The sequence below is a fragment of the Elephas maximus genome, chromosome 1, assembly GCF_024166365.1.
Source record: "Elephas maximus indicus isolate mEleMax1 chromosome 1, mEleMax1 primary haplotype, whole genome shotgun sequence".
Taxonomy (NCBI): Eukaryota; Metazoa; Chordata; class Mammalia; order Proboscidea; family Elephantidae; genus Elephas; species Elephas maximus.
The window spans coordinates 208307139-208329485 of record NC_064819.1 but is presented as its reverse complement, the minus strand read 5'-3'; the positions used below and the strand labels follow the sequence as shown (position 1 = coordinate 208329485).

The window sequence follows — 22347 nt, the reverse complement described above, 5'->3', positions numbered from 1 at the left end:
CCCCTCTGTGCCTCCGCCTCCTCTTTTCCGTCATCTCAGTAACCGAATTTAAAATTGTGGTATTTATCTTCATCCTGACTTTTACCCCCATCTCTTGTCTTCCTCCAAAGCACTTATGACCATGCAACATTCTATATATTTTATGTACTTATTTGAGGTATTGTCTATCATATTCAACTAAAATATAAACTCCAAGAGAGCAGACAGAGATTTCTGTCTGTTTTCACAACTGATGTTTCCCCAACTACAACAGCAGTACCTGCTACATATTAAGGTATGCAATAAATTTTAGTTGAAAGAGTGAGTAAATGAACAAATGGAAGAAAGAGCACTAGACCAGGATCAGGAAATCTGGATGTTTCGCTACTGCCACTTGCTAGTTGTGTGGCCTGGGAAAAGTGACTTGACCCCTTTGAGCTATAATTTTCGTATCTGTAAAGTGTGATAATATCTATATACCATATATATCAGTACTAAAAAAAACCCCAAAATCCCATTGCCATCGAGTCAAATTCTAATTCATAGCAACCCTATAGGATAGAGTAGAACTGCCACATAGGTTTTCCAAGGCTATAAATTTTTTCAGAAGCAGACTGCCACATTTTTCCCCTGCGGAGTAGATGGTGAGTTCAAATTGCCAACGTTTCGGTTAGCATCTGAGTGCTTAAACACTGCAGCACCAGGGCTCCTCATATAAGTACTAGGTACAATTTATTTATTGAACAAATGAAGCATATATTAAAATGTTCTGTAGACACCATAACAGCCTACAAATTTTACCTGGTTTTATTTAATAATGTTGACAATCTCTTTACTTTCCATAGTCAGTTGAGACAAAAATGTGTTTTGTCATAGTATAGAATATACTCTTCTATAGAGTCTTCAGTATGGAAGTAAGTGTTTTGGAGTCTTCCTATAACCTAGGCAACTCATTTGAAGCTGTCACTTTCCTTTATCTTATCCTTTCAGGAATTTATAGTTTGGTTTTTATGGCAAATCTTGAAATGATTAGCATAGTAAATTGAAACTTATGTCTAAATCATTTAACCAACCTGTAAGTTTAAACATCCAACATTTAAAGAGCAGTTACCATGGCTAGACACTGTTAATAATACTTTATATGAATTAACTCATTTAGTATGAGTGAACTTGTAAAATATTGTCTGCCCCCCAGTGTCTGGCAGTGTGCTAAGCATTATTAGGTTTACAGAAGAAGCACAAGCCATGAAATGATAGGAGATACTCTGAGGTACTGAAGTCTATGGCACAAAGAAGAGGTGCTATATGGGTTGGAGATGAGGAAGATCAGGAAAGGTTAGCAAAGTTAAGACAAAAGCTTGGTGGAGAAGGTAGATCCTGTGTTAGGGCATGAAGAATGAGTAGTACTTGATGGGCAGAATGGGAATAAAATGCTTAGAGATGGGATCCAGAGCCCTAGAAACTCACATTCATGTGGTGCTTTACAGTTTCAAACAAGATGGGCTTGGTATCTAAAAAGGGATAAAAAAATAAGTTATTTGCATATCTTAAGTGCTCAGTGAAAAAAGGATGTTGGTTTGAAAAGCAAGAAAGTGTCAGATCTTTATGGAGAACTGAAAACCCAGCAGAGAAACTTAGATGTAACAAGGCGGGAAATTGAGGGTAATTCCTGAAAAGGGGAGATGACATTGGAAGCACCTAGGAGGGCATTTGGGGGTCTTAGACTTAGTAAAGGCGGGAAACCAAGGGTAATTCCTGAAAAGGGGAGATGACATTGGAAGCACCTAGGAGGGCATTTGGGGGTCTTAGACTTAGTAACTATTGGCTTAAGGGCAAATACTCTGCTAGGAGTCGGAACCAACTCGAAGGCACCCAACAACAACATTCCACTTTGAGGATATCTGAGTATGTGCTTTGTACCTCTCCTGGATTTGAAACTCTTTGAAGTCTAGCCTGTGTCTCATCTAGCATCTTGGACTTTGCAGATAGTAATTAAATACTTGTTGTGTGAATACATGGTCAGAGCAATGTTGACGGAAAACTGCTCTGATAATGGTATGCAGGATGGATTAGAGCATTAGAGACTAGAGCCAGGTCACCTAGGGTTTATGGTTGTTGTTAGGTGCCGTCCAGTCAGTTTCAACTCATAGCGACCCTACATACAACAGAACGAAACACTGCCCAGTCTTGCGTCATCCTCACAATTGTTGGTATGTTTGAGCCCATTGTTGCAGCCACAGTGTCAGTCATCTCTTGAGTAACTTACTCTTTATCACTGACCCCCTGCTTGACCAAGCTTGATGTCATCCTCCAGGGACTGGTCCCTCCTGATAACATGCCCAAAGTATGTGTGATGAAGTCTCGCCATCCTCACTTCTATGAAGCATTCTGGTTGTACTTCTTCCAAGGCATAATTGTTCGTTCTTTTGGCAGTTTATGGTATATTCAGTATTCTTTGCCAACACCATAATTCAAAGGCATCAGCTCTTCTTTGGTCTTCCTTATTCATTGTCCAACTTTTGCACGCATATGAGGCAATCGAAATAACCATGGCTTGGGTGAGGCGCACCTTAGTCCTCAAAGTGACATCTTTGCTTTTTAATATTTTAAAAAGATTTTCTCTTTTTTGCAGCAGCAGATTTGCCCAATTCAATATGTCATTCGATTTCTTTCTTTCTTGGTTGTAATTTTATTTTTTATTGTGGTTTAGGTGAAATTGTGCAGAAGAAATTAGTTTCTCATTAAACAGTTAAACGTCTTTTGATTTCTCAACTGCCGTTTCCATGAACATTGTTTGTTGATCTGAGTAAAATGAAATGCTTGATGACTTCGATTTTTTGCTCTGTTTATCATGATGTTGCTTATTGATCCTGTTGTGAGGATTTTTGTTTTCTTTATGTTAAGGTGTAATCTGTACTGAAGGTTGTAGTCCTTGATCTTCATCGGTAAGTACTTCAAGTTCTCTTTGTTTTCAGCAAGCAAAGTTGTGTCATCTGCACATTGCAGGTTGTTAATGAATCTTCCACAAATACTGATGCAACGTTCTTCTTCATATAGTCCAGTTTCTCATATTATTTGCTCAGCGTACAGATTGAATAAGTATAGTGAAAGGATACAGCCCTGATGAACACTTTTCTTGATTTTAAACCACACAGCATCCCCTTGCTCTGTTCAAATGATTGCCTCTCAGTCTATGTACAGGTTCTTCATGAGTACAATTAAGTGTCCCGGAATTCCCATTCTATGCAATGTTATCCATAATTTGTTATGATCCACACAGTCAGATGCCTTTGCATAGTCAATAAAACACAGGTAAACATCCTTCTGGTATTCTTTGCTTTCAGCCAGGATCCATCTAACATCAGCAATGATATTCCTTGCTCCACACCCTCTTCTGAATCCAGCTTGAATTTCTGACAGTTGCTTGTCGATGTACTGCTGCAACCGTTTTTGACTTATCTTCCACAAAATCTTACTTGCGTGTGATATAAATGATATTGTTCAATAATTTCTGCATTCTGTTGGATCATCTTTCTTTGGAATGGGCAGAAATGTGGATCTCTTCCAGTCGATTGGCCTGGTAGCTGTCTTCAAAATTTCTTAGCATAGACAAGTGAGCATTTCCAGTGCTGCATCTGTTTGTTGAAACATCTCAGTTGCTCTTCTGTCAACTCCTGGAGCCTTGTTTTCTACCAGTTCATTCAATGCAGCTTGGACTTCTTCCTTCAATACCATTGATTCTTAATCATATGCTACCTCCTGAAATGGTTGAACGTTGACCAATTCTTTTGGGTACAGTGACTCTGTGTATTCCTTCCATCTTCTTTTGATATTTCTTGTGCTGTTCAGTATTTTGCCCATAGAGTCCTTCAGTATTGCAACTCAAGGCTTGAATTTTTTCAGTTCTTTCAGCTTGAGAGGTGCTGAGTGTGTTCTTTCCTTTTGGTTTTCTAACTCTAGGTCTTTGCACATTTCATTGTAATACTTTACTTTGTCTTCTCCAACAGCTCTTTGAAATCTTCCATTCAGTACTTTTACTTCATCATTTCTTCCTTTTGTTTTAGCTACTCTAAGTTCAAGAGCTACTCTGTTTCGGAGTCTCTTCTGACATCCATTTTGATCTTTTCTTTCTTTTCTGTCTTTTTAATAACCTTTTGCTTTCTTCACATATGATGTCCTTGATGTCATCCCACAACTTGTCTGGTCTTCGGTCATTAGTGTTGAATGCGTCAAATCTATTCTTGACACAGTCTCTAAATTAAGGTGGGATATACTCAAGGTCATACTTTAGCTCTCATGGGCTTGTTTTAATTTTCTTCAGCTTCAACTTGAACTTGCATATGAGCAATTTATGCTCTGTTCCTCAGTCGGCCCCTGACCTTGTTCTGACTGATGATATTGAGCTTATATAATTGATTTTATTCCTGTGTATTCCATCCGGCAAGGTCCACGTGTATAGTCGCCATTTATGTTGTTAAAAAAAAAAAAAAAATGGTAGTTGCGATGAATAAGTCACTGGTCTCGAAAAATTCTATCCGGCATTGTTTCTGTTACCAAGTCTATATTTTTCCAGCTACTGATCCTTCCTCCTTGTTTCCTGCTTTCACATTCCAATCATCAATGCATCTGGATTGCATGTTCGATCAATTTCAGACTGCAGAAGTTGGCAAAAATCTTCAGTTTCTTCATCTTGGGCCTTAGTGGTTGGTGTGTAGATTTGAATAAGAGGCATATCACCTGGTCTCCCTTGTAGGCATGTTGTTGTTATCCTATCACTGACAGCACTGTTTTTCAGGCTAGATCTTGAAATGTTCTCTTTGACAATGGATACAGTGCCATTCTTGTTCAGTCTGTCATCCCCAGTATAGTAGACCATATGATTGTCCAATTCAAAATGGCCAGTACCAGTCCATTTCAGCTCACTAATGACTAGGATATTGATCTTTATGCATTGCATTTCATTTTGGATGACTTCCAATTTTCCTAGATTCGTACTTTGTACATTCCATGTTCCAATTATTAATGAATGTTTGCAGCTGTTTCTTCTCATTTTCAGTCACGCCAGATCAGCAGATGAAGGTCTCGAAAGGTTTACTCCATCCACGTCACTAAAGTCTATCGTTCCGCAGTCATATTTTGATGCCTTGCAACCAGAGGGGCTCATCTTCCAGCAGTGTATCAGGCAATGTTCTGCTGTTATTTATAAGGTTTTCACTGGCTAATATGTATATATATTAGTCAATGGGGGGGGAATAATGTATATATATATATATTTTTTTTTTTTTTTTTAGAAGTTGATCACCATGTCCTTCTTCCTACTTTGTGCAGTCTGGAAGCTCTGTTGAAACCTGACAACCGTGGGTGGCTCTGCTGGTATTTGAAGTACTGATGACAGAGCTTCCAGTATCATAGCAACATGTAAACCACCATAGGATGACAGACTGACAGACGAGTGGTAGTGGGTTTATAAACGAAAGCCCCATTGCCATTGGGTTGATTCTGACTCATAGTGACCCTACAGGAGAAAGTAGAACTGCCCCATAGGGTTTCCAAGGAGTGGCTGAATGCTTAATCATTGCACTACCAGGGCTCCAAAGGGTTTATTTAAAAAAAAAAAAAAAAACCTTTTGCCGTCAAGTCAGTTCCAACTCATAGTCACCCTGTAGGACAGAGTAGAGCTGCCCCATAGAGTTTCCAAGGAGCTCCTGGTGGTTTCGAACTGCTGACCTTTTGGTTAGCATCTGTAGCTCTTAACCACTACACCACCAGGGTTTCCAGAGGATTTATAGTAGGTGGAAAAAAACCAAGTGCTGGTTTAGGTATTTATATAGGCACGTGGAAAAACAGTTATGGAACTAAGGATTTTTATGTTAAGCTAGCTTTACTAAGGGAAATCACAGCTGAATAATTACTTGTTCCTGTAGTGACAGCAGCTGTGATTTTCAAAGTTATATTTTTTCTAGTTTCATAAAATGGGGATAGCCTTTACCTTAGATTTCTCAGCTTCCTATTTAAAGATGATGTATATAGTGAGGAAACCCTGGTGGCGTAGTGGTTAAGTGCTACAGCTGCTAACCAAAGGGTCGGCAGTTCGAATCCACCAGGTACTCCTTGGAAAATCTATGGGGCAGTTCTACTCTGTCCTATAGGGTTGCCGTGAGTCTGAATCAACTCGACGGCACTGGGTTTGGTTTTTTCGTCTGGTATATACTGATTGCTATCTTAATAAATGTGACTGGGAAACATGTATAATCAACCGTCTCTCACATACTGTTCATAGACACAAACGTACATGGTGTGAAGCAAATGGAGCCTGAAGCTTGTTGCTGTGATGTCTCTGTGGTGTGCCTCTCTTCAGCCTTTGTACACCCAAATTCAGCATCTAAAGGTATCCCATATAATTTCATTATTGACATTTGATCACCGACCAGTCACCATAAAAACCAAAACCAAATCAGTTGCCCTGGGTTGATTCCAACTCATAGTGACTGTATGTGTGAACTTGTAGAACTGTGCTTGATGGGGTTTTCAATGAGTGGTTTTTCAGAAGTGATCACCAGACATTTCTTCCATGACACCTCTGGGTAGACTTGAACTGCCAACGTTTCGGTTAGTAGCCTAGCACATTAGCTGTCTGTACCATCCAGGGACTCCACAGTCATCATAGACATTAACAGTTATCTATTTAATTTCTGCTAGACCCATTGCTATGGTAGATGAATAACATTTTGTATATCTGAATATGCATGATAAATGGTAAGCACGTGGCTCACCATACAGTTTTCTGAACCAATCCCCTGAGAAGATTTGTTCGCCGCATTTCCCAGCTGATACTTGTCCCACCACCACTTTACTAGTCTGACTCCTAGGGTTCAGGCACATGTTGTGTGTTCTTGTTTTGAGAGTTCCTACTGTTCAGGGTGACTTGGGATAAAACAGCCCTTTGGAAGAGCTACCCCAAGGAGCGAGCCTTTCAAGGTGAAAATGGCTTAAATTGTGAGGTAACCTGTAGAGACTGGGTCTGCAGGGCCTTCCCAGGAGTATGCACTAATTATAATTAGGATTGACAAACTGGGGGACTTAAAACAACAGATGTTTATTCTCTCATAGTTCTGGAGTCTGGGAGTTCAAAATCAAGGTGTTGGTAGGGCCGTGTTCTCTTTGAAGTCTCTAGGGGAGGATCCTTCTTTGTCTCTTCCTAGCTTCTGATGGTTAATCCTTCCTTGTCTCTTCCTAGCTTCTGATGTCTCTTCCTTCCCCTGTGGTCCTTGGCTTGTAGACACATCTCTCCAACCTCTGCCTCCATTGACATATGGTGTTCTCCCTGTGCGTCCTCCCATCGTCTTCTCTCTGTGTATGTTCATGTCCAAATTTGCCTCCCTTTATAAGGACACCAATAGTTGATTAGGACTCACCCTAATCTGGTATGACTTCATCTTAATTTGATGACATCTGCAAGGACCCTATTTCTAAATTAGGTCACATTCTGAGGTTCCAGGCAGATGTGGATTTTGGGGGGGACACTATTCAACCCAATTCAAAGGGAGACTCATTTTTTGTTCTTTCCTGATTTGGAAATAAGCTGTCTTGAGGGTGGTAATGAATGGAAGAAGGTGGCAATAGACTGCAGGGAAGAGGAGGGTTTAAAATATAAGGAGAGGAAAGATGGAGTCTCCATACCTCTCTATTCTGCCTCCCCTTTGCTAACGGTTTTTTGATCCCACTCCCTTAATCAATAAATAGTAGTTTATTGGAATTCAGTCAGGTTTCTGAATATGCTGCTTGGATGATTAAAAAAAAAAACAACTATAAAGTACTTAATAAAATACTCCATTAAAATGCTTGCAGCATTTTAGATTTGTTTGTTTTTAAGACATAGCTTAAAATGTCTGCACGTGATTGAAAAGGTGTGGACCAAGGCTACAGGCTAATCCATTCACTCATTGGTTAAAATAACTTCAGTGGTACAAGGAGACAAACCGAACCGATTCCGACTCAGTGACCCTAAAGGACAGAGTAGAATTGCCTCATAGGGTTTCTAAGGAGTGCCTGGTGGGTGGATTCGAACTGCCAACCTTTTGGTTAGCAGCCGTAGCTCTTAACCACTACACCACCAGGGTTTCCAGTAGACAGTCAGGTTTAGGTTAAATACATATTTACTGTTCTCTGTGGAAAACCCATTTATAAGTAAAAGGCACGAGCAGATTTCAATAAATTATTATTTGATTTTTGTCTTTTCAAAGAGGAAGTGAGAATAAATATATTTTATTTATTTCCTTGCCTGTCTGTTCCCTGAGAGTCACTTGCTTTGTAACTGGAAACACCTCAGCTAAAGTAGAAACTGGGTATCTGGTGTTTCTGGATTACATTTTGAGATAAGCTAGAATTCCTACTTGAGCACAGGTGTGTGTTGCTTAAGTCTTGATTGGTTGGGGATTCATTTACAAAGCATACAAAAGACAATTTGTGAATTTACCTTGGTGGGCGGTTGCAGCTGGTAAGCTTGGCTTGGTTCCTGTGGTCATCTTGCCTAGTAATTTATTTACTTTTTTTTTTTTTTTTTGCCAATAGAAAGTACAGAGAGTGCTTTTTGACTTCCTGGAAAAAGAAATTTGATTTCAACCTTAGAATAATTTTATAGCTGAGTGTATCAACACACTTTATTCCTACTACTAAAAGATCTGTTACTTTCGTCCTTGTTAGCTTTCCAACTCCAATCCTTTGTCCTCAAAGTGTGAATGGCTGAATGCTGTTCTCTCCCAAGAATCTGGGTTCTATTTGATTTACAAGCAATTTTTGAGAACTCTTACCTCATTTGGGGCATTGTGGGCTACAGAAGCTTTACAAAGCTGAAGAGGTTGGGGTTTCTCTCCTTCCACATTCCTTTGGAACATCAGACCTTGGTTGTATACCACACACTGAGTATGCTTTGATTTATTCCATTGATCTGCATTTTTATGTCATAAGTAGGGAAGGGTTATGGAACTGACTTTAGAAACACTGAAGGTTATGATTCCAGCTCCAACTAGTAAATGTCTGAGTAAAAATCTACTTAGTAAATTTTCCCCTACTTTCTGAGTAAATCAAGCTGGGTTTCTCTACAGTAAATGCTTTTTTGAAATGGTGGAAAGAATCTTCTACAGTGGAATTATGGTATAAAAGTTTTGGGTTTCTCAGTGCCTGAGAAGTTCAGTTATAGTTAGTTTTAAGTCAGTGACTTTCAGATGTTTTGCCTGTGTCCAGAGGAATAAGTACCGCTTACACTGGGTCCTAGTTCACACCTTGCATGTATGCATGTGTGTGTGTATATGCACACATATTTATGAAACAAAAGCTTTGTGAAACTGCTTACCCTTACTGTATGTCTACATGTGGTACTCTATTTTCTTATTTCATTTATCCTACCCTATTGTATTTAACAAAAAATTTCAGTCCTGACCTACTAAATTGATTTTATGACCCTTTTTTTTTTAATTAGGTCACAGCCTTCAGCTGGAAAAATGGTGCTTTAAATAGACTTTACTTTTACCAAACCAGATTCTGTTGAGTCAATTCTGACTCATGGTAACTCCATGTGTGCCAGAGTAGAACTGTCCTCCGTAGGGTTTTCAATAGCTAATTTTTCAGAAGTAGATTGCCAGGCCTTTCTACCGAGGCGTCTCTGGGTGGACTCAAACTGCCAGCCTTTCAGTTAGCAGCTGAGTGCTTAACTATTTACACCACCCAGAGACTCCTTACTTTTGGTAAGGTTTTATTTTGCCTGTCTACCAGTTAGCTCTTACACAATATTTAAGAGCAGTTATAAACTATGATGGAACTTTATGGGCAGCCCACTATCATCCAGGTGTTATAGAAAGGCCACACATACCAGGAGTATCTTGAGATGCAGTGTGGATGAGTGGTGCATCTCAGAAAATCATCTGTCCCGAGAATTGACTTTCAACTGTGAGCACCTAAGCAAGCATTCATTCACAATAGTAAGCGTGAGTTCCCTCTGCAGCCCTTCCCCTGGAGTGTGTCAGTGTATCAGGGGCAGGGCTTGAAAATGGCAGGCAGGGCTGAGCGATGGCCAGGGTGCGTCTTGTCCCTGCTGGAGGACAGCGTGCAGAGCCTGCTAATGCACTCTGTTTGGTTAGGTGCACCTGCTGACCAGCCCCAGGGAAAGCTCATGAATGGCAGTGTCTAACCAATTCTGCCTTATTCCTGTAGATTTTTCTGTCACTATGCTTATTGGCCTAATGTCCATTCCCCACTGGGGAAAATTAGTTGAGGAATTTAGTCCATTTAACTTTACTTGTTGGCCTCCAGCCTATATATACTGGAGGTCCTGTTTGGGCTGGAAGAAAAGCAGCATTTTTTTTTCCAACATGAAGTTATTGTAAAAAAACTGATCATTGGTGAGAGATACTTTGCTAAATTGTGATAAGATAGACAACATGTTAGCTTTTATAAAATGTGGAAGAATATTCCTTTCGTTTATTTGTATTTGCACATAATACGAGTTTGCCTTACTCATCTGTCAGAATTCTAAAACAGTTCAAAATATCTCTTTATGAGCATCTTTCTAAAGTATACTCTACAGGTAGAGTCTGTTTGTAGGTCTCGGTTTACACAGCACTGAAACATGTGTGGGCTCATTTCATCTTTGTGACAGTCCTGTGAGGTGGGCCAGACAGGTGGTGAGAAAGCAGTCCCTGAAGGGCAAGTGAGTTTCCTGAAGCCAGATAGAGATTGGCTTTACATAAGTAGTAGAGACTGGATTTCAGTCCACTTCTTGGGACTTCGTTCAACACCCGTTCCATGAACTATACAACACGTCTGTTCAATAGGCAGAGCACAATTTAAGCTCTTTTTGATGCCTTGGTGTCACTGTGAATAGTAAATGAACACTATAGTAATCTGGTGACACCCAGGTGACCATCGAGATTCATATGACTTTGCACTGGCATCAGATGGATCTCCACTACCATGTTCTTTAACTTTTGGTGACTGTTTTTGAAAACTTTCCCTTATTCTACTTGTACTGTAAGGCTGTGAGCCTTTCACTGGTATACACATGCCTGTCTATTATAATCTTCACCACTCTTTGATTGCATGTTTCTAATTTGGTACCTTGAGTTCTGGGTCTGGGCAGTTTATTACAGCATTATTGATCAGAAGATGAATGAGATCCTGATTAGTGAGATCCTCAAACTTGAGATCCACAAAACTGTGAGTGATGCCATCTCGTCAGAGGCCATTTTGGTCTCTTGCTTCTTGGCCATGTTTTGAGTGGTTGAGTTTGTCAGAAATGTGCTCTTTTGATAAATGGGATTTTAGTGTAATATGTAAATATGTTTTTTACATGTTTATCTTTTGTGGACTTTTCTTTTTAGTATCACAGAGAAAAGGACATGTTTGCATTAATGCTATGGAATTGTGACCTAATTTGGGCATCTCAGTCCTTTTGTAAACATTAAATTTTGAACACATCTACTAAGTCACTCTGAATTTTCATGTAAGATTGCCGTCTGCTGCATTGTTTCACTTGGTAACCAAGTATAGCTGTTAAGCTTTGATCTCACCATTAACCACTTTCTTGAGTAATGTTTTGAGTTCTTACTCCCTGTCTTTTCACTTCCTTCTCTTCTCCTCATCTTTTATTTGAACACCAAATATATTTACTCATTTTTCATATGGTTGAAATTGGTTCCCCAGGTCTTCAATTTCATATCATTTGCTTATTAAAAAAGTCAAGAAATGGAGAAGGGAAGGTGTATTTCTATTATCTGAAACCAGTTCTACTCTATTAAGTATATTTGGCTAAACACTTTAAATGACCTTTGATCCACATTAACATAAATCGGCATTATATAAAATGTGAAGCCTTGGTGGCTCAGTGGTAAAGAGCTCAGCTGCTAATCAAAAGGTCAGCAGTTAAATCCACCAGCCACTCCTTGGAAACCCCATGGGGGCAGTTCTACTCTGTCCTATAGGGCCACTATGAGTCGGAATCAATTCAATGGCAATAGGTTTGGTTGGTTTTTGGTTATATAAAATGTGACTAAAAAAGAGGATCCAAGTCTTTGCCCTTTTCTGAATTTCTTAAAAACCACTAATGCCCAATATTCAGAATTAACCTGGCCTTTTTAACAACAGTCTGTGTTGAAATGCCATCATCCCGTTTGTATCCCAGGCTCACAGCAGTGGTTCAGTGAATGCTTTTAGACATAGGAAGCTACAAAAAATGTTTGAATACAATTGAAAGTAAGCATTTCTAAAATTTATTTTTGTGTGATTCAAGAGATGAGACTCAGAGAAAAGTAACAATTTCTTTTTTTTAATTGTTGAAAATATAAATAGCACAACACACCAATTTCTACATGTACAGTTCAGTGGCATTGATTACATTCTTCAAGTTATGCAACCATTTTCCCTCTCCTTTTCTAAATTATCTGTCACCTATTAACATAAACTCAACTGTCCCCTAAGCTCCCTATCTAATCTTTCAAATTGTTGTCAGCTGGATCGCATATAGAAGATTCTTTAAAAGACCACAATGCGCCAGGAAGACATTCTTTTCTATTAAGAAAAATAACAGTTTCAAAAATCATTGTTACCTTTCTCCCATTCACCAAACTTAAGCATCATTGTTGATATAAGGTAATAACTTCTGATATCAAAATCTTTCAGTACTCATTGTTTTTGGTATCCTGTGTTTTGGTTGTAGAATCTCTGAGATGATAATGATTTTAAAGATTTTCCAATTTTTTTTTATGAAATGAAAATTTAAAGAATTGTGACTATTTTGTGTATACCTGATTAGAGAAACCAACTTTAGTAATTAGAGACCTTACAGAAGCAATGACCACATATTTTCCTCTCTTGGTGCCATTGAGAGCATTTTAGTCAATATTGGTTTATAGTCTCTAAATTGGAAGTATGACGAGATCCAAGTGGTATCGCGGGCAAGTACAGTTGCCTTAGAAACAAGGCTGACATGTTAGGGCTGGAAGGAACCTCAGAGATAACCTCCTCTGATCCCTTGCTTGACAGATAAGAAGCTGAAAATTCAGAGATGATTTAGCTTCCTCAAGACCACACAGCCAGCAGTGGCCGAGCTAGACTAGGCTCTTAAATACCTTTCTCCTCTCTTAAATGGTGTTGAGAGTGTGTTCCTTTCTATTAGTTTCTTTAATTTTGACATTCCTGACTGCCCTGTGAAGGTCAAGCGACAGATTCCTTTCCTGACCTTCCCGAGCAGGTTTTGGAAGCTTTTTATTCCCTCTGTATCTCACAGAAAGTGTTCTAAGTAGATGTGGAGAAGATAGGCAACTTACTGACGATGGCAAAGGCAAAAGAGAGAGAACATCAACCCTGAAAGCAAGCTGTCTGAAGTCCCTTTTCCTCCATGCACAAAACAAAATTCATGGGGCTTTCAAAGAATTAAAGGAAAAAAACAAACCCCAAGGGCCCTGGGCTACAGCCTTTCTTTTGTATGAACTGAAGTCCCTAGAGACATCCAGATAACATGATAAAAAAAAAAATTTTTTTTTTTTGATAGAGCTGTCAAAAGCACACCTGCCTCACAAGAATTAAGTGCATTTTAAAACTTTAAACTTAGTATTCTATTTTTGACATATAACTCTTTTTTCCCCTTGAGTGGCCGTAGATTTATTATAGTTAATAGAGGAATTGGCAGAGATGCATTAAGTAAAAATAGAACACCAAGTAAATCCCAGCCATTACTGTTAACAGGATTGTAGGTTACTTCTATTAGAACTTAAAACTTTGCTGAGGTTAAGCTGGAAAAAAGAAAGAAAGAGAAGTAAAACAAAAATAAAAAAGGCAAGGCTCAGCTCTGTTTGTAATGATCAAAGAGAAGGATCAGAAAAGAGCTGTTTTTGTGGGATCCCTGAACTATGTGGTTCATGTAACACTGTGATTACCATGACCATGGCAAGACTCCACCTTGGAAATTGGTCTGCCAATTTGAAGAATCGTTTTCTTGCTTATTTTTAAACTCCAAAGAAGAGACTGAGGGAGCCTAAATGCTGTGGTTTCCTCAAACCATTATCCTTGTAAATCCTATGGGTCCTGAAATAACTCACTATTCCTGAAGTTTCAAGCTGCCTGACCACTCAGAAGTCTTGGCAGTTGAAAGGGAAATGATTACTTACTTCCTTTAAGCCTTGCCACCGAGGTGTAAGTGGGTCAAAAGTTGGAGAATGTGGTGAGTTCAGAATTAAACTGCCTTTTTATAGAAATTTTGTAACTCTTTACAGTGCTTTGAGTTTTCCAATTACATAGTTGGTTTCAAAATTAAGTATTTTAAGTTCGTAAGCCTTAAGTAGTTGACTCAGTAACGTGTTATGTCATCTATGCAGAATTGTCAGAATTCTGGGGATTTTAACTTGGCATATATCTCTCTGAATTTTTATCTTTTTCCTTGGTGATTCGAAGTGGTTATAGCCTGATTACTCTTTCTGGTTATGGGCATATGTTTTATTAGCAAATAAATTGTAGTGGAGCTTGTGGTTCCTGTGGTTGCTGGTTCATGGACCTGAATGACTGATTTGTAGACTGAGTTCTCTTTAAAAAGGTTTAGGGCAGTGGTTTTGTGGGCAGAAGAGTTGCACCTGTTTCTGTTGTCCAAGGTTGGTTACTGTTTTGACTTCCTCAGATTACGCAGATGCTTTAGAAAAAATGATACAAATGACGTGTTTAATTTTAGGTCTTTTTTAGGAGGTTGTCACTGATATGTGTATTTTGGGAGTTAGTCCCTGAAGGAGTACATTGATGAAATACACAAGCATGAAAGGACATGATTCTGTACCTTTGAGAATATTTGTACGCCCTTTAGCCTAAAAAAAAAAAAATACACCTATATTAGGCCTGCTATTTTTTTTTTTTTTTAACAGTGGCAGAGCTTGAAGAGTATAGAATTTAGGCTGTAGTGTTTCTGTTTTTCTCTCCTATAATATATTTCATTGCAGGTCCACTACAAAAGGGAATTTGGGGTCACTGTTATGAAATCTTTTAGTATCCTCCCTCCAGCTGGACTTACTGACATCAACATTCTTTTATGGATACTTCCAGAAAAACTTTTTTTTCTTTACTTTTTCACTTCTCTCATCCTTCAGGCATTTAATTCAGGCTGAGCAAGAGTTGGAAAAACTTATTTTCAAGTTTGCCCTGGTGAACTTGCCAACTGAGAGAACAGTGTCTGTGTTTCCATGTTTGAAAATGAGAACTATTAATCTTCAAGGGAATGAAAATTCATAGAAATTTAATTTAATAAGTAATAATAAATATTAATGATAATTGACTACTATTTAATAAGTATCAGTATACTTTTATATATGGAAAATAGTGTTCATTTGCTTAATTTTAAGAAATGTGTCAAATAATTTTATGACTTTTGGTAGGAATCATGCTATAGATATATATCTTGTCTATGGTTTCATGTATTTTCCACAAACTATTTGATTTGAGGTGAGCTATTAAAAAAAAAATAATAATTCAGGTTTTATATGTTTATGATACCTGTTGCCTTCGAGTTGATTCCGACTCATAGGGACCCTATAGGACAGTGTAGAACTTCCCCATAGGGTTTCCAAGGAGCAGCTGGTGGATTTGAACTGCCGACCTTTTGGTTAGCAGCCTGAGCTCTTAACCACTGCACCACCAGGGCTCTGTGTTTATGGTAAAAACATTAAATCACCTATTATGTTTCAGGTACTCACAAGGCATCAGAAGTCAAGGGTGAATGAGCAAGTCTGCTTTGAGGAACTCTCATTTTAGGTAGGCAGACAGAATTGTGACACTATGATACTGCATAAAGAAAGTGCCATAGTGGAAGAGGTTGATTCTGCAGAGGGAAAGGGGCATGGTCAAAAAGACTATAGAGAAGTAAAAACGCAGGCTGTGGAGTTGAGGGAGGAGTTGCATTCCAGACAAAAGACATAACATCCTGAGCAAAGACAGTGGAGGCATGAGACCATATGGGATATGGGACAAAGCCTGCTGATGGGGCGCTTAAGGAGGTATATCCAGAAATTTTGAAAAAAGAATTGGGTCCTAGTTCAGAAGGGCCTTTGTTGCTAGATCAGAAGTTTGGGATTTATTTATTCTTTACCTTGTGTTTTTTACATAAATGGAAATGATTCCTTTTTTAAGGAAGAGAATGGAACAGTTGACACTAGTTTGGAAAGATGTAGCAGGTATGAAGACGAATTAAAAACCTGTTGCTATCAAGTCAATTCTGACTCATAGCGACCTTGTAGGACACAGTAGATCTGTCCCACAGGGTTTCCAAGGAGCAGCTGGTGGATTCAAACTGCCAGCCTTTTGGTTAGCAGCCGAGCTCTTAACTACTGTGCCACCAGGGCTCCAAAGATGGATTAAGAGTCAAATTTAGAGAGAGAAAAGTATCTACTACAAAGGTACAAAGGAGTGTTCTAGTATAAAGGTACGGAGGAGTGTTCTTAGCTAGAGCCACTACCTTCTGGAGCTACTTTAGAGCTTGGTGAATGGAGCAAGGTTAAACAGTAAAGTCTCCTTTTTGGTGTTGGTGCTTATGAGGTGTTAATGTGCCTCTAAGGAAATGGGCGCAGTTACGGATTGTAGCCAAGTGGATGACAATAGTAGTCCACACACCCCTCCACATCCAGGAGAGACCAGGAGCAGCTACAAAAAGTTATCTAAGCCCAAAGCCCACGTCAGCTTAGAAACTCATTATTACATTTCCTGAGAAGATGGAACCAGAAGGGCTCAGGAACTCTAAAATAAATATATATATATTTTTAAAGTCTAGTCTTTTGGGTGTTAGGAGAGTTAGGATGCCATGATATTAAAGACAAATTTCATACAGAGCCAAATGAAGATTACTTTCTTGGTTGTGATATCAAGAAGTCTAGACGTGGCTATGAAGAAATTTGACATGGGGGGGCAGGAATGAAATGACCTTAAGAACTGGTCAAGAGAGCATATTTAAAAATGACCGATTGGAACAGAACTCCCATGATGCAGGAGGGAAATACAGTGCTGTGAACCAGGCTTCCTGAGGCCAGAAGCCACTGGAGAACCCCGGTAAGATATTTGCCCCTTGGCTTGAAACTGTAGAGGTGGTTCGTGTCCAACACAACATAGCTTGAATCTTTAAAGAGCCAGGATTCGGGCAATTCCTAAGAATAAAGTGACTACAAAAAGGGTGAAGGATTCCCCTAGTGTCACGTAGGTCAGGCCTTGCTCCAGAGTGCAGAAAAATCAAACAGGATACAGGGTCAGATGATACTGGGAGGAGGAGGTGTCCAGATCAAAGACCTGGGTTCCGGCTTTCCCTATAATGAAACAGTGCTGACCACAGAGGTAGCCGAAGTGGGCACTAGACTCCAACAAGAGCTCTCTTGCTCTGTGAACTGGGAAGATCACTGTAGCCTCCTCACTTCGTGGGCGGAGAAGCTCACCGTAGCCACTTCACGGAGTGAAGTGGGGAAGCCCACCACACTGTCTCCCACCAGTATTACATGTTGTTGCCGCCTACAGTGTTACAGCTCTCTCTGTCACCTGGCTCTAGGAGGTTCTCAGTGCAGGGACCCTGGGTCCAAAGGACATGTTCTGCTTGCTCCTGGCTCCTGTTCTTGATGATAGTGAGATCCCTTCTCCTAGCCTCAGGGATTGGCTCATTTTAAGCCCAGCAGGATGGCAAAACTAACCAATCACCTTGTTAGCGTTCCATATGCCTTATTTACTTGGTCCGACCCCCACAAGGGTTCCATGCACCTTATTTGCATTGTTAGCAGGCTGTCCAATCCCCTTGGTGGGCCATAAACACCTTATTTGCATATTCTCATCCAGTCATTTTGTGAGAGCCACAAGACCATGGCTAGAAGGGCCATATTATAGTTACTCACTACACCACACTTGGTAATTCTAATTTAAAAAAGTAACAGAGGGTTTCAGCATCTTGAGTCTCTGGCAGTATAGGGGGAAATGGAGAGCACTGATGATTGAGAATATGCCTTCAGTCTCCTTTGACTTCTAAAGCACTGAGATGCTTGCCTATAGATGGAGGTATGAAAATAGGCATTGCATTGTTGCCTCAAGGAGCCCTGGTGGTGCAATGGTTAAGCTCTCCATTGAGGTTGGCAGTTTGAAACTATCAGTGGTTCCTCAGGAGAAAACACCTGGTGATTTGCTCCCATGAAGATTTACAGTATAAGAGACCCTGTGTGACAAGTCTGCTCTGTCCTAAAGTGTCACTCTGAGTGGGAACCGACGACACACAGCAACAACATTGTTGCCGTAATTAATACTTTGCTAGTCATGTGGGTACCAAATCTTCCAATGGATATGGAGAAGGGGTTTTCCATTTTTATCTGCTAAGAGTAGGAGTCAGAATACAGAGGGAGAAGATATTGTTTGCCTGTTCTTCTGGTCTAATTTTGTTTTGTGTTTTGACCAGGAGGAACAAAGTAGAATTTTGAGTCCAGCTGGGCTTACTAATTTTGTATGAAAATTATTTCTCAATTTACCCTTGTCCCCACTATTTAATTGAAACTTAAAAAAAAATAAATAATAACACAAGTGAAGTAACATGGAGTGGTTTGGAAGGCATAAGTATCTGAAAATTTTTGGCTATATTTGTGTCTACCACTCCCTCTTGCAGAGATAATAACTGTTAAACTTTAATATGATGCTGGATGTTGTAATCTTACAGGGGAGAAAAGAGGTTGCCGCCCTAAGGCCATGGTTGGCAAAGGCAAGGCCTTCGTCATATCCAGAGGGCTGTAAATTCTAAGCTTGTGCATCATTGTGGGCCTACAGGCTCCCTAGGTATTTATTTATCATCAGTAGCAATGGTCATTGTTGGCAAATAATAATAATTTTAATGGATTGTTATTTTTCCTGGTTTGAACATTGTGTCTTTTTTTGTTTTCTCGCACATAAAATGACAGTTGTTCCACAGTCAAAAGCAAGGAACATTTTAAATGATAATTTTATGTTTAATATTAATAAAAATCCATTCCAGGTCTGTTGCTTGAATTAAATGCTGTAAATTTTTCAGATCATAATACCTATAATTTCTCTGATTTAACAGAAGTCAATATTTGTGCTGTTTAGGAGTGCTATATTATAGGAAGATTTTCCGGTAATAGTTTAGCCACAGTAAGAAGAAACCAAACCCAAACCAAACCCACTGCCATCGAGTGGATTCTGACTCATAGCAACCCTACAGGACAGAGTAGAGCTGCCCCATAGGGTTTCCAAGGAGCAGCTGATGGATTCAAACTGCCGACTTTTTGATTAGCAGCCAAGCTCTTAACCACTGTGCCACCAGGGCTTCACAGTAAGAAGAGGAGGATGGAAAAAACAGGTTTTAAGCTCATGTAAACATAAATTGAAGGTAATCTTAAAAGGAAAAAAAAATTCATTTCCCTTCTCCCATAATTCTTTCCTTGTTAAATTAGAAATGTTTTAACCTAGTTAGCAGGAGTAGTTTAATTAGATGGTAATAAGCAAGAAACTGTCATTGATTATTATTAATTTTGTGTATTCTCCTATGCTAATACTTATCATGCTAAATTATAGTTGGTTATTCACCCACCTGCCTCTTGAACTAAACCATGAGAGGGCAAAGGTTGTTTTCCTGAGACCTGATGTAATGCGCCTAACAAAACACTAACACACACACACACACACAGGTATAGTCATACCAGAAAATTAATGGAATGGGATAAAGTCTTATAGTAAATTTAGTCCCCACATTTACAGGTAGTGAACTGCTACAGAAGTTCATTACCTGTAAAGTTCTCTAAGAAATAGATACTGATATAGATGTGGCTGGAATGGGGTTCTCTTTACTTTCCATTCCAGTGTTCTTTTGAGCATATAAAGTCATTCCAATGTAAATAGGTTTAAATTGTGAGTATTCGTAGAGCGCTATTAAATATGTACAACCACCACAGACCCCCTGTACCAGGCTAAGTTCCAAAGTTTTCAGTCTCCAAGATAGAATTTCTCTCTGTGTGCAATTTAAAAAGTTGAATCTAACCCACAAGAATAGTTTCAGGAATACTTTTGCAATTCATAAATTACAAGGAATACCATTCAAGATAGAAGAGGACAGAGAATGACTCTGACATGCGTGAAGATGGTCACCGGATGAGACAGAAAGGCTGAGTTAAGTGATCCAGTGTTGATCTTGATCTTGGCACTGCTCCTAGTTAGTTGAAAAATCATCGCATCTCTCTGAGCGGCCCCCCGCTCCCCAAAACACAGATGCTGTCAGATAGATTCTGACTCATGGTGACCTCATGTGTGTCTGAGTAAAACTGTGTTCCATAGGGATTTCAGTGGCTGACATTTTGGAAGTAGATCACCAGGCCTTTCTTCCAAGGTGCCTCTGGATAGATTTGAATATCCAACCACTTGGTTTGCAGCCTAGTGCATTAATCATTTGTACAGCCCAGGGAGATGAAGGGTAGAGTTCCTTCCAGTTCTGTTCTAAGAGTTATGTTTATCCCACATGCAAGTTTTTCCAAACCCAAGTAGCTTCCGGCTAGGGACCTCTTCTTATGTCTCTTTGTGATCATAGCAACTAAGTACACTGGCTTCCTCATAGTAGGCAAATTATTAACCAGGTGCTGCTGGTGATACAGGAAAATGAGGGGCAGAAACCCAACTAGGATATGCTGAACCATATATTGAAAGCTAAAAGAATCTAGAGCATCCAAATGGTGCAGCAAGGGCTGCAGCAAGCACCCCAGGACATAGACAGATAGACAGATTGGTTCTGTGAGTCAGTTTCCTGCATCCTGTGAAGTCAAAAGGAAGACCTGCAAACAGTCACAGGCATCGTGAACAATGGCCACTTCCTGCAGCCAGGAGACTCCTGAGTCTGTATGGGGAAGGACCTCAGGCCACTCGTGGTTCAGAGGGTGCTTTCAAGCAAGCTGCTCCCGAGGCAGTGTTCGTAAACCGTGTCTCTTCAGATCTGTCATCAAATTCCCCTTTTCACTTTTCCAGCAGAGCTGAAGAGCCTCTGGTAAAGTAGCCCCGAGCTTGTCAGAGTGATGGTAGCTTTCCGGTGGAGCGGGGCTAATAAGGTGACATGGCTGCAGTAGAGTTAGAAATCCACTAGCTCTGATTCCGCCTTAACTATATTAATCTTTTTTGTTTCCCTGTCTGAAAAGTGGCAATGCCACAGAAGTGTGTCACTTTTCACATTTTTATCCTAACACTCATGTTTATTAACGGTGATAGTAATAATAGTGATGATAGATGATAGTCAGCACTTAGATAGCACTTACTGTTTATGCATCCCTGTTACGAACACTTTGACATGTATTCACTGATACTTTTATAGCCTCGGACAATTATGTGACAAGTTTCACATTATAGTATTTCCTGTTACTCATGTACTAGTATATGGGTTGTTCCATATCCAAAAAAAGAAAAAGTTAGAGTGCAGGCAGAAATGGAGTGATGAAGTCAAAGAATAGTAGTCATAATTAATAGCAAACACTTGGACTGAATCGAGGGATTTCCTTTTTGTGTTGTTGACCACCTGAGGGCCACATCTGCTGCAATGGGAAGTGCTGATAGATGAGCATCAACAAATGGGCTTGCCCTTGGGCTCTTCTGCCCTGGCCTCCCTCACCAGTGACTGCTCAATCCCTGCTCCCCTCCCTTTACAAGAAGATCCTGGGCTGATTTTGTGGTGTGGAAAAACGTATGAGAGATAGGGAGGTGTCAGCAGCACAGCCCAGAGAGCAGGGATTGGGCCGTGGCTTCCTGTCATAACAGGCTCTGGCTGCCTGCCCCGCACTCTGGCAGCCAGTGCTGAGGAGGTGGGCTGGGAAACAGCTGTGCCTAGCACTGCAGGCTCCGCTAAGACCACAGAGCGCTAGCCCCTCCATGGAACTGCTGCAGAATGTTCTGCCTGAAAGGTGAGGGGGCTTTGGGTCCACTGGGTGGTAAAGTTATAGTTAAAAAAGTTGTCATGGAGCATCAGAGTCTAAATCACAGCACTAGTTGTATTAAAATCAAAGTTTGATGGAGTTTTGTTAAGTATGAAAGTGAAAAAGTCATTGTTCTTTTTGTTGCAAACAGGAAGAAAGACCTCCTGCTGGGGAGATGGAATTCTCTTTTAGATAAAAAAGAATATTTCTGAGTTTGAGTGTGTTTTGTCATAGACAAAAGTAATGAAAAGTTAAGAATCAGAGGAGGTTTTTAAATAAACTCAATATAGGAATTGTTTACAGTCATAGAATGGGTCCCATTAGAGAAGTTTTCATGTAACGAGTTGTTCTTATAAAGGTTTAGAGTGAGTGGAAAGGGAGAGGAAAGGATTCCCTTGTTTTGAGCCTTAATGTGTGAATTCAG

At 39.7% G+C, this 22347-nt stretch overlaps 1 protein-coding gene across 4 annotated transcripts in view; it reads left to right on the top strand.

Annotated features, from left to right (window-relative positions):
* Positions 1–22347, top strand: part of NHSL1 (NHS like 1) — a 170112-nt gene that overhangs the window by 17941 nt on the left and 129824 nt on the right. The window contains exon 1 of one of the 4 annotated variants that reach the window (XM_049902117.1): positions 18922–21911. The exons of the other annotated variants lie outside the window; for them this stretch is intronic. Coding sequence (XP_049758074.1) covers positions 21896–21911 — 16 coding nt within the window. The 5' untranslated portion in view covers positions 18922–21895. Of the gene's footprint in view, positions 1–18921; positions 21912–22347 lie in introns of those variants that run through there. 4 annotated transcript variants of the gene reach the window in all.